General features: G+C 45.3%; 1 protein-coding gene across 1 annotated transcript in view; it reads left to right on the top strand.

The window, feature by feature from the left end:
• The window catches only part of FAM216B (family with sequence similarity 216 member B), a 12538-nt gene extending 4263 nt beyond the window's left edge, over nt 1-8275 (top strand). The window contains exons 2-3 of the mRNA XM_004707976.1: nt 3656-3776; nt 8055-8275. Of these exons, the coding sequence (XP_004708033.1) occupies nt 3656-3776; nt 8055-8275 (342 nt within the window). The remainder of the gene's footprint in view (nt 1-3655; nt 3777-8054) is intronic.
• The last annotated feature ends 3929 nt before the right edge of the window (nt 8276-12204 follow it).

Consider the following 12204-nt stretch of genomic DNA (forward strand, 5'->3'; position numbering starts at 1 on the left):
GCTTACCCAACAGCACCACCAGAGCTCCTCTTTTAGTCCAGGGGTTCTCATACTTTAGTTTGCATGCATCCGAATCACCCAGAAGGCTGCCTAAATCCCACAGCTCAGGGCCTCACTTCCCAGGGTTTTTGATTCTCTAGCTCTCGGTTAAGCTTGGGAATTTGCATTTCTAACCTATTCTTAAGTGTTGCCAACACAGGGCACTTGGGAGACCAACCATTTAGAGCCAACATTCTCAACACTAGGTGGCAGGAATAGCTCACACACTCAGGCACTAACCCAGGGTTTAGGGTCTCAGTCTACTCCAGGGGTTCCTGGGAAGAAAGGTCTGGTGCCCTGCTTCCAAAAGGCTGGCCACTGAAAGTCCTATGATGCCCAGTTCTCCTCTGATACACAGGAGTTGCCACAAATTGGAGTTGACTCCAGGTTTTTAATGCAGTTGTTTTAGGGAATTTCTCATCAGCCTGTAAGACTCAGACATGGTTGTCATTCATTTAGAAAAACTTCCTTGACTGCTACAGGCAGAGTAATTTTTCTTCTTCTCTGTTTTCACAGTGTTTTATACTAAAGATGTGTGACATCACATTACCCACCTATTTATGCGTCATCTCCCTGCGCCCTTAGTGCTCACACACAGAGAGCTCTCCTACTCACCTTGGTATCCAGAAGTCATGGCCCATTTCCCACAACAGAGATTAGAACAGCTCAATAAATTATAAGATCTTTATAAATCTCCTTTAACATAATACATTGAACTCTTTACCTTGAATCTTTCATATACCCATTTCCACCATCACAAAGACAGCAGTTCTCCACCTGTGAGTCATGACCCCTTTGGAGGTTGAATGACCCTTTTGCAGGGGTCGCTTGGTTCATAACAGTAGCAAATTTACAGTTATGAAGTAGCAATGAAAATAATTTTATGGTTGAGGGGGTCACCACCACATGAGGAACTTCCCGGCATTAGGAAGGTTGAGAACCACTGCTGTAGAAGATTTAAGGAAAGCATGTAACACTGTTGCTGTTAATAGTTGGCCTCCAATTGGCTGCAACTCATGATGACCCCATGCACCAAAAAACGCAAAATGCAGCTGTGGCCTGTGCCACCATGAAGGCAGACAGTGCTATGCATGAGAGGCTTCCAGATGTTTGTAGAAATTTTTCATTGTCTTTTAATTCCAATTTTCCATGTTCTTTCTTAAGACTGCCCATGTAAGTTGTGTATGTCAGAATTGACTCAATGGCAACTAATGATAACCTGGTAGGGTAAATGGTTAAGTACTTGTCTGCTAACTGAAAGACTGGTAGTTCAAACTCACTCTATGGCTCTGTAGGACAAAGGCGTGACGCATACTTCCATGAAAGGTAGAGACTATGTCAACTAGACACACCTGGGTGAAGGTAGGGGTATAGCCAACCTATCAATCTGGTCACAGCTGAATGACACCTCCTTGGGGGTGTGACCTTTTATAGAAGAGTGAGACCAAGCAGTGTCAAGTTCTCTTTGGCCTATGGTGGCAGGGATGGAGGTTAGGCACAGGCTCAGCAACTTGAACTTCCACTCACAAAGGCTGACTTGATTACTGCCGCTGCCGAGTGCCCAATCTGCCAGCAGAGGAGACCAACACTGAGACTAAGATATGAGACTCTTTTGGAGGGGGCGGGGGAATCAACCAGCAACGTGGTGGCAGGTTGATTACACAGGACCACTTCTTTCATGAGAAGGGAAGTGTTTTGTTCTTACTGGAGTAAACACTCAGAATATAGATTTGCTGTCTTTCTCTGCATGCCACACTTCTGCCAAAAACTACCACTCATGGATTTATAGAAGGTCTCACCCATCGATGTGGCACCCCACAAAGCATCACCTCAGCTCAAGGAACTCACTTCACAACAAATGAAAAGTGACAATTGGTCCATGCTCATGGAATCCACCAGTATTACCACGTCCTCTATCACTCTGCAGCAGCTGGCTTGATAGAACGATGAAATGGACTTCGAAAGACACAATAGGGCACCAGTTAGATGGCAATATCTTGCCGGTTTGGAGCCATGTTCTCCAGGAGGCTGTATATGCTCGAAACCAGCATCCGATCTATGGTGCTATTTCTCCATTAGCCAGGCTTCCAGGGTCCAGGTATCAATGGGTGGAAGTGAGAGCGGCACCATTCTCTATTACTCCTAATGGCCCACTCCCCACATGCTTGATTCCTGTCTCTGGAGTCCTCAGATCTCCGGGTCAGGAAGTCTTCGTTCCAAAAAGGGGGAATCCTCCCACCTGGAGAGATGGCAGTGACGCCATTGACGTGGAAGTTAAGAATGCCTGCTGGCCAGTCTGGGCTCCTCATGTGTGTGGATCAATAGGAAAAGAAGGGTATTACTATACTGAGTGGTGTGATTGATCCTGATTACCAAAGGGAAATTGGGTTAGTATTTCATAATTAAGTGAGGAAGGATGCGTCTGGAATCTAGGAAACCCCTTTGGTCATTTCTTAGTACTACCACGCCCTAATTCAAGTCAACAGTAGACTAGACTACTCCAACCCTAACATGACTACCAATAAAAGTTTAGTTCACCCCATCAGGCAAAAAACCATGACAAGCCAACGTACTTGCTGAGGGCAAAAGAAATATGAAATGGGTAGTGGAAGAAGGTAGTTCTAAATACCAGCTACGGCCATGTGACCTGCTGCAGAAATAAGGACTGTCAGTGCTATGTGTAATTTCTATTTGGATGTACGCACCAGATAGTTTTGCTTTAGTTCAGTTATAAAATGTAAGATGAAAATTAGTTTAGTGCACTTTCAGTTGTATGTGTGTTAGTTGTATCACATTAGGCACAGGTATGATTTTATTATTGTCTTTGTTTGGAGCGTATGTATGGTTATGGGTCGTGTACAGATGTCAAGAAGTGTCGTCTGTGATAGTGTCTATGCCAACCAGACCCTCCCAAGTGAAGTTTGGGGTGAAGCGTAACCTATCCATCAGGTTACAGCTTGAAGACCTCTCCTTGGGGGTGTGGCCTTTAGTACAAGAGAGAGCACGCAGAAGTGAGTTCTCTTTGGCCCTTTGCCTTCTGCTGGACCTGTATCCTGCCTCTGGTTCCTTGATCTCCTACTTTATTGCCTGCTGACCCCCAGGAGCCATCAGCGGACTACTGATGGTGGATTGATTCTGCTGATCTCGGATTCATTTACCTCTGCATCTACCAGACTGTACAACCCCTTCCCTCCCCTGTGTCCTGCTTCCCAACCCTGCTTCATCATCCTGCTTCCTATTCATCAGCCCCCATGGCCACGTGAGGTGGGAGAAGCCTGACTTGAACTAGACTGGACTTACCTACTGCTACATGTGTGTAATCTGTTTCTCAATATGAATCTCGTTCTAGCTATAGACACATACACTGGGTTTGCCTCTCTAGAGAATCCAAGGTAACACAGCTTCCACAAGGCTGACAGTCAGGAGAGCCTGATGGGACAACTCTGCTCTGTAACGCATGGGCTCTCCATGCATGAAATAAACTTGGCAGCATCTAACATCAACCATTTAAAAAGATAAGCATCATGTTTTCATGGAAGTCATTTTTTAATACACCATGCTTACTATCTTATAGAACGTCATCAATTCATTACAATCAACTCCTTTGCTTTGACAGGGCCTGACGCCAGGACAGCAGTGCTATTTCTACAACATCATGAGCATTTACAACTGTAGACCCCAGTGGGAGGCCCTGAAGGCTCGCTACATCCACAGCCTTCAGCACCAGCAGCTGCTCGGTGAGTTTTAACTACCCATCCAGCCTGAAGAAGGCATTCCGGTGCTGCAGCTGAAAGTCAAGCTCCCAGAGACATGAGTCCACTCTAATGGCTTCTGTTGGTGTGCTAGTTTATCAATATGTTTTGGCTGACCAAGAGGTTTTAAAGAATTTGGAGTATGGATGGTAATAAATTGCTCACAACCCGCTGAGATTTGTAGGAACTTGATGTGGCACAAACAATTCAGCATTTGGCTACTAATCCAAAGACTAGTGCTCCCAGTCCACCCAGAGGTGCCATGGACACCCCCCCCCCCAAATTCTGGCAATTAACTTCCAAAAAAGCCAGTCATGGAAAACCCAATGGAATTCTGCTCTGACCTGAGGGAGGTTGCTATGAATTGGAGTTAACTTTATGGCAGCTGGATTTTATTTTTTATGGGCTTAATTTGGGGATCTAGTAAAGGGCTTAGGAAGTCCAAGGTGTCCTAGTGGCACAGTGCATTAAACACTGGGCTGCGAAACTCAAGGTTGAATGTCAAATCCACCAACCACTCTCTGCTCCTGTAACAATTTGGTATCATCACGGAAAAGTTCAGCTTGTAGAGTCAATATGAGCTAGAATCAAGTTGGCAGCAGTGGGGTTTGTTTTTTTGTTTTGTTTTGTCTTTTAGGAAGCCCACCTAGGCTCAGACCACAGCTGAGCCCCTTGATGGTTGTGTGAGCTCAGAGTCTTGGTTGGCTCTCAATAGTAGTGATTACGTATATTAAGCATTTACAGTGTACCAGAAATGGTGCTCAGAGCTCCCAACTTTACAGCTGTGGGAGTCCCTGGATTTTTAATGACTAGGCACTCAACTGCTGACCCAATGCTTGGCTGTTTGAGTCTACTCAGAGGCACCTCAGAAGAAAGGCCTGGTGATCTCTTCCCAAAAATCCAGCCCCTGAAAATCCAGTGGAACACAGTTCTACTCTGACACACATGAGGCTGCCATGAATTGGACTTGGCTGGGTTTTCCGTTTGGTTTTACAGCTGTGGAAATGTGAAGCACAGGTAGGCTCTGTAGTTGATCAAGGTTATGACAACAGTAACTATCTGAGGTAGGCCTTGAAGTCAGAGCCCACACACTCTCAGGACCATGCATTGTGACCACCATACTCTGCTACCAATGTCCTCATATTTTATGATGCACAAATACAATAATGTTGGCAAAAGGGCTTCCTGGATCATAAGCACCCACCTACTGAAAGCTCTAATTGTTAGATCCCTTTTCTTAGGAAGTGCTTTCATCCTGCAGCCTACCTCGACCACGCTCTGCCCTGAACACAAAAGGGGGTGGTTCTTAAACCGCTTGTTTGCTGTCAGCACTTGTTGTTTCCGGATTTCCACCAATGGAGGCCTTTTTGAAACGAGCTTCATAAGAAATGAAGGAGCTGTATGGGCCAGACCTGTCCTAAGCACTTTATGTTTTCTTTTTAACTCTTTGTGGTGAATTGGGTGAAGGTATACAGAGCAGATCATCAATTTTCCATCCAATAACTCGTACACATTTTGTTTCATCTCATTCATTGCAATCCCCATCATGTATCCTACTTCCTCCCTGTGCTTCCTGCTTCCATTCCCTCTTTTTCCCCAAACCTCGTGAACTTTGACCTTATGGAAACACCGCCTCTTTGATCTCAAATGGTCAATGTACTAAGGCAGCGGTTCTCAACCTGTGGGTCACAACCCCCTTGGGGCACGAATGACCCTTTCACAGGGGTTGCCCGATTCATAACAGTAGCAAAATTACAGTTATGAAGTAGCAACAAAAATAATTTTATGGTTGGGGGGGTCACCCCAACATGAGGAACTATATTAAATGCTTGTGGCATTAGGAGGATTGAGAACCACTGTGCTAAGATGTGCCTACCATACTAGTGTGATCATTCCCTTTGTAGACCTGTTTATCATTTGGCTGAACATTGAACCTTGGGGTAAGTTCAATTGAGGTTTTGAAGGGCGACAGAGCCATAGTCTTGGGGTTTTCACTGGTCTTTTTCAGACCAGAAAGCCTGGTTTCTTTTATGATTTTGAGTTTTACTCCATATTTTACTCCTACTCTATCCTGGATTTCCTAATGCGATCCCTTTCAAAGCAGTTGGTTGATGGGAGCATGCACTATCTAGTTATTCGGGTCTTAGTTCAAGTATTGTCTTTTTTTAACACTGACACCTCCACATGAGTGCTTTTGTACCTCAAGTCTTATAGGAGAGAATGAGCACTTTTTGACAAGGGTTGTGGAACTAGTAAATGGAGGTGTCAGGATTCAGTCTGATTCCACAACTGTCTGAAATGCTGCAGCGACGGCATCGAGTACCCTTGTTTGTAGAGCACATTTTCACAGAAGTCAAAGAACCCCGAGAAGAGAAATTAAATGTCTGCCCGGTTGTCATGAAGTGGATTCTGCTTCATTCTGACCCCATTTATGTGAGAGTAGAACTCTGCTTCATGAAATTGTCAATGAATGATTTTTCAGAAATAGAGCATCATGTCTTTCTTCCACGGTGCTGCTGCATGGACTCACACAACCAACCTTTCCATTGTAGTTGAATGCATTCACCGTTTGCACCACACAGACTCCGATAGACACTCCTATTGAGCACTTGTTGCTGCGTGCTGTCAAGTAAACTCTGATGCACAGCAACCCTGTAGACCAGACTCTAATCCCAAGGGGAGAAATCGTCAGGTCTGGGGGGGGTTCAAACACTGACCTTTAGATTCCGTATGTTTTGTTGTTGTTGTTAGGTGCCGTCAAGCCTATTCTGACCCATAGTGACCTAATGCACAAAAGAAGGAAACTCTGTCCAGTCCGGTGCCATCTTCAAATTGTTCCTATGGCTGAGCCCACTGATGCTGCCACTGCGTCCATCTACCTTATCGAGGTCCTGCCTCTTTTTCGCTGCCCCTCCACTTTACTAAGCATGATGTCCTTCTCCAGGGACTGGTCTCTCCTGACAACATGGCCAAAAAGTGTAAGATGAAATCTTGCCATCCTCACCTTTGAGGAGTGAGGCCATACTCTGGCCAGACTTCCTCCAAGACAAATCGCTTTGTCCTGTAGGCATCCATTGTACTTTCGATCATCTCCTCTAGCCCCACAATTGATCTGCATCAGCTCTTCTTCCATCTGCCTTCTTCAGTAGCCAACTTCACCATGCATATGGTGACCTCGTGTCAGGTCCACCTTTGTCCTCAAAATAACATCTTTCCTTTTCAAAACTCCAAGGTGGCCTTAGGCTTCTCATTTACCTAATGTAACTTGTCTTTTGATTTCTTGACTGCTGATTCCATGAGCACTGATTGCGGATCCAAGCAAAAGAAAATCCTTGGCAACTGCAACCTTTTCTCCATTGTATCATAATCCATGCTGAAGGCTGCAACCCATGATCTTCATCAGCAAATGCCTCAAGTTGTTCTCAGTGTCAGCAAGCAAAATTATGTCAGCTGCACATCGCAGGTTGTAAATAAGCCTTCCTCCAAATCTGATACCACACTTTTCTTCATATAACCTAGCTTCTCTAGTTGTTTTTTATGCATAGAGATTGAACAAACATGGTAAGAGGATACAACCCTGACACCTACCGTCTGAATTTTAAACCTTGTAACACGAGGGCTCATAAAATCCACAGAAACTAAACAGAGCAAACTCACTTCTGATTCACAACCACGCTGTAGGATGGGCTAGAACTTCCCCTGTGCGTTCCCCAGACTGTAATCTTTCCTGGAGTAGAAAGCATCCTCTTCCTCCCAGTTTACCTCATTAAAATGCAGATGCTCAAGAACAGCCTTCTGCTTTTCTAATCCAAGTCTTGGAAGATCCTCAGAAATCTGCATTTGTAGTGAACACTTTAAAATTGAAATTGATTTCAGCCAGATGATTCTTTGGTAGGTATGCGACAGATGACACTTTGAGAAGCACTGAGGGAGATGAAGGAAGTCTGCCTCTACTTTGAAGAATGTTTTGATAGTAAAAACAAGTGATTCATACAAAGGTTCCTCGAGGCTTGTGCTCCATCCCAAGGAATGTTTTCTATCAATCAATAATTAAGTATGTATTAACTTGCTGAAAAACGATGAAGGAAAGCGATGACTGTCCTCACGGAAACTACAACCTAAGCATTCTGAGAACAACGGTTATCCTTTTCTGTGCTGCAGAGTAGCCGGAATGATGTACCCATAGATGAACATCTAGTTTTGCTTGCTTGCTTGTTTTGTTACATTATTGACTTTGGCGTTTCTCTCATTTCTTTTTCTCAGGCTATCTTACTCAACAAGAAGTCTTGACGTTTGCTGCTTTAATGAGCCATTCAGCCGAGAGGGCCTCAGCCCAGGTAGCCCGTCAAAGAACTCTTCTCCCTCGGATGACTTCAGCTGTGGCAAGGAAATGGCCACCAGCACAACCCATGTCTGGGCTTCCGCCCAGGACCCCAAGCACAGGGCTCTGCTCCCTCAGGGAGCGTGGCTTGAATAAGCTCTGAATGGACAGTTGACCCATACTTCCCAGGTGCATCGTCATTGGTTGCTATATAGTCAGCACCAACTCCCAGTGGCCCCTTGTCTCATAGAATGAACTGTGTTGCCTGGCATATGCCATCTTCATGACATTGAGCCCATGGCTGCGGCCATTGTTTCAATACATCTCATGCAGGTTTTCCTCACTTTTCACTGCCCTGTGCCAAGCATGTCCTTTCCTGGAACCAGTCCCTCCTGATGACCTGTCCAAAGCCTGGGACACCCGCCTGTCATCTCTAGGCTTTAATTTTCGTTTTGGAAATTAGGTAGTCTTTTTGAAAGTAAGTAACCAAGTCTTTTTTTTCCCTTAGTCTCTCTTAGTCTAGAAACTCCACCGAGTCCTGTCCACAGTGACTAACCAGGTGTTAGAAATATCAGTGGGAGATTGTCCAACATCATAGTCATAAAAAGATGACAAGTGAACAGGCAGGTGATGGTCTTGACATATGGTGAATTCTTAGTGCATACTTGTTGAATGACAGTAAATACACGAATACCTTCTCCTTTTCTAAAAAAAGTACATTTTATTGGGGGCTCATACAACTCTTATCACAATCCCTACATCCATCCATTGTGTCAAGCACATTTGTACATGTGTTGCCATGATCAAAGAATAACTTGTAACAAGCACGTGAGACGTAAGAATCATCTCAGGTCCATTCCCAGGAACTTTACCTGTAGCCACAAGATGTGAGGGTTACGGAGAGGTGGAGCTAAGAGCAAGCATGCACACCTTTCCACAGATAGTCTGTGGAAGAGAATTACTTTCAGTGTAAAAACTTCCAGAGAAGTGCCCAAGAACAAGAATCCCCAAGAGAGGGGCAAGTGACCAGAAGGCTCTAGGGCGTGTGTCCAGGACTTGATGGCCATTCCCTGAACAGAGAGCTTGCAGCACCACCTCAGCTCGGCAGTGACTGGATTGAACACGTATGTACCCTCCTGCCTCTCTTCTTTCTCGTCCAGCAGAACCTTCAACGTGGCCCCCAAATCTGCTTTTCACCTGACTCGATCGCTGTGGCATCTTGAAACCTGGACATATCAGCCTGCTACCGCTGGGCTGGGTCTGCATAGTTTAGTGGACCTTGACAGAGTAAGAGAAATCGTACACACACACACACACACACACACACACACACACACACACACCTTCCCTGACAGCCCAAGAAGCAATCTCAGCAGGACCAAAAAAAAAGCACCAAAAATCTCAAGTCCAATTTCCCGTGGCCTAAACAGTATTAAACAAAGTCAGAGAGACCATGGCCCAAACCATACCTGCTGCCACAGAGCCAGTTCTGACCCCAGTGACCCTCTCTCGGGTTTCCAACACTGACCCTTACTGGGAGCAGAGAGCTTCATCGTTCTCCCTTGCAGAGTCTGGTGGATTGAAGCACGGATCTTCTGGACAGCAGCCCAGTGCTGTGCCCACAGTCGGACCGGGTCCTTCAAGACTCTATAAATAAGCACAAAAATGAGATGATAGTGAATCAAATCATCATATAGTGAATTAAATCATCATATAAGTGGTACAGTATTATGAGTTATATTTAATAGCTATTTTCGCAGCAGAGAATTTTGTTTTAAATATCAGTCATAAGTGCCCACAGAAAGTCTAGGGTTAAAAAATGCCTCTTCTTCCTCTTTGCTTTTAAATGCTCCACCTCTTCCTTTGTTCAATTCACCAATGCCTTTGTCATCCTCATGAAAGGAACCCATTGAGATGCAATAGAAACCCACTAGGCAGGGATGGGCTAACACTGATCGGAAAGAAAGATATCGCAGTATTGCCAGGCATTTAAAACAATACTTTTTAAAAAAGACTCATCATAATGAGGACAATTTTCTCTATGGAACTATTAACATAAATTGTTATGAGATTCTGAAAACCCCCATATTGGTTCTGAGCCCCAGAGATTTCCTCTGGGGTGACGGTGAGTGGAGAACGAGAAACGTGATTGGTCTACTCTGATAGAAAACCTTGATGATAACCCCTCTGCTGATGTCCTTAGTGCCCTGAAGCCCACTTCAACTTGTAGTCACCCCCGCGACAGAGGAGAACGACTTCATAGGGTTTCTAAGGCTGTAATCTTTACAGCGGCAGACCCCAGCTTTTTTCCAGCAGAGCACCTTCTTGGGTTTGAGCTGCCAACCTTTCAGCTAGCAGCTGAGCACTTCATTCATTCAAATAACCATAGTGTAGCATCTTGGCCCTAATTCATATATGTACCCTAAGTACCCTATGCAGTTCTAGGACAGGGACTGTTAGGTAAGCTTATGAGAAACAAATCTCGAATGGAACTGGCACGAGCTAGCCAGTTCTAACTTGGCCAGAACCAACCTTCTCATTGCTTCCACCATGGAGCTTGTAGCCCCCTGATTTTCTTGCATGCTCTTACCTTGAAGGGTTTTTATTGTTGTGTTTGTTTATTTTGGATAGGGCACAATATCTGTTGCTTAAACCTTAGCTAATAATGCAGAATACTACAGTGATCACTTAAGATTCTGAGGTGCATCCCTGCATCAAACATCTCAGAAGCATTGTGCCAGATAGAGGGGTTGAAGGGCTATTTGGCAGGTGAATGTGGCAGTCTGATGAGAAAGACCACACACACACACACACACACACACACACACACACACAGGTTGTTGTAGGAGGCACTACTTCCAGGCTCACTGCTTCTGAAAAGATAAAGACCATCCCTCCAGCTCCACCCCCAAAATTGATGAGGCATGACATCGTTTCTGAGGCATAGAGAGAAACAGAGAAAGATGGCCCATTGCACGGAAATGAGAAGGCAACAGCGATCAGCCTTGAGGAAGATCAGACGTTGGACCCAGTGACTACAAATTTCAAAACAACTCTTTCAAATATGCTCAAGGAACCCAAGGAAAGTACAGGCACAGAATGAAAGGAAATCAGGATCACCGTGTTGGAACAAAATAATGGTGATAGGCAAAGAGATGGAAATCACTGAAAGACACCAAACAATCTGTCGTAAAAACAGTCACTGCTGTGCTGCAAAGACACCACCAAAGACGATCAGAGGTGATCATAGCACAGCCAGTCGCTTTCTGCTACGTCTTCAGAGCAGGCAATCATTTCGTCCGAAATTCCTATTACCCAGAGTACCTGGCAATTCACAATATTTATTGAGTAATAGTGGTGTTTTCAAAGATTCTATAAATTAGACTGGCCTCTGATTTTGTGATATTCTAGAACCCCAAGAAGCCACAGCACTGAGTTGGCCTGCTATCTACAGGCCAGCAATCAGAATCACCAGCTGCCCCACGGGGGAGCGATGCTCCTGTAGGGAACTACAGTCTCAGAAATCCACAGGGGCCGCTCAGCCCTAGCCAATAGATAGGGTTACCCTGAGCCAGGACTGAGGCGGTTGCAGGGAGTCTGTTGTGGAGGAGGAGGTGCTAACAGAGAGGGTACAGAGCTGTCTCCCTCCATGGTTGCTGTTTGTTAGGTGCTGTTGAATTGAAACTCGACTCATAGCAAGTCCATGTGCCAGAGCGGACGCTGCACAGGGTTTTCCAAACTCTCATCGTTATGGGCGCAGAAGGCCAGTTCTTCCCCCAGAGCCCCAGGAGGAGTTTGAACCACCGCCTTTGGTTAGAAATGGAACACTTAACCATCTGCACCACCAGGGCTCCTAAACACAATGGGGGGGGGGTGCATCGAAAGCAGGGGTGTCACACCTTAGTGATTTAAATCAATAACTATTATTCTCTCAGAGTGGCTGTGATCCAGAATCTGCCATTCATTGGCTGGAACCTACAACACAGGGCCCCTCACAGCACTGCAGTCTCAACTGAAGATCTGACTATGGAAGGGTCCACTGCCAAGTTCCCTCACGTTGACCACTTCCTTGAGGGTTTTGCATGGAGGTGG

This window comes from Echinops telfairi, unplaced genomic scaffold (assembly GCF_000313985.2).
Source record: "Echinops telfairi isolate 266 unplaced genomic scaffold, ASM31398v2 ScPeMD7_11;HRSCAF=52, whole genome shotgun sequence".
Lineage (NCBI taxonomy): Eukaryota > Metazoa > Chordata > Mammalia > Afrosoricida > Tenrecidae > Echinops > Echinops telfairi.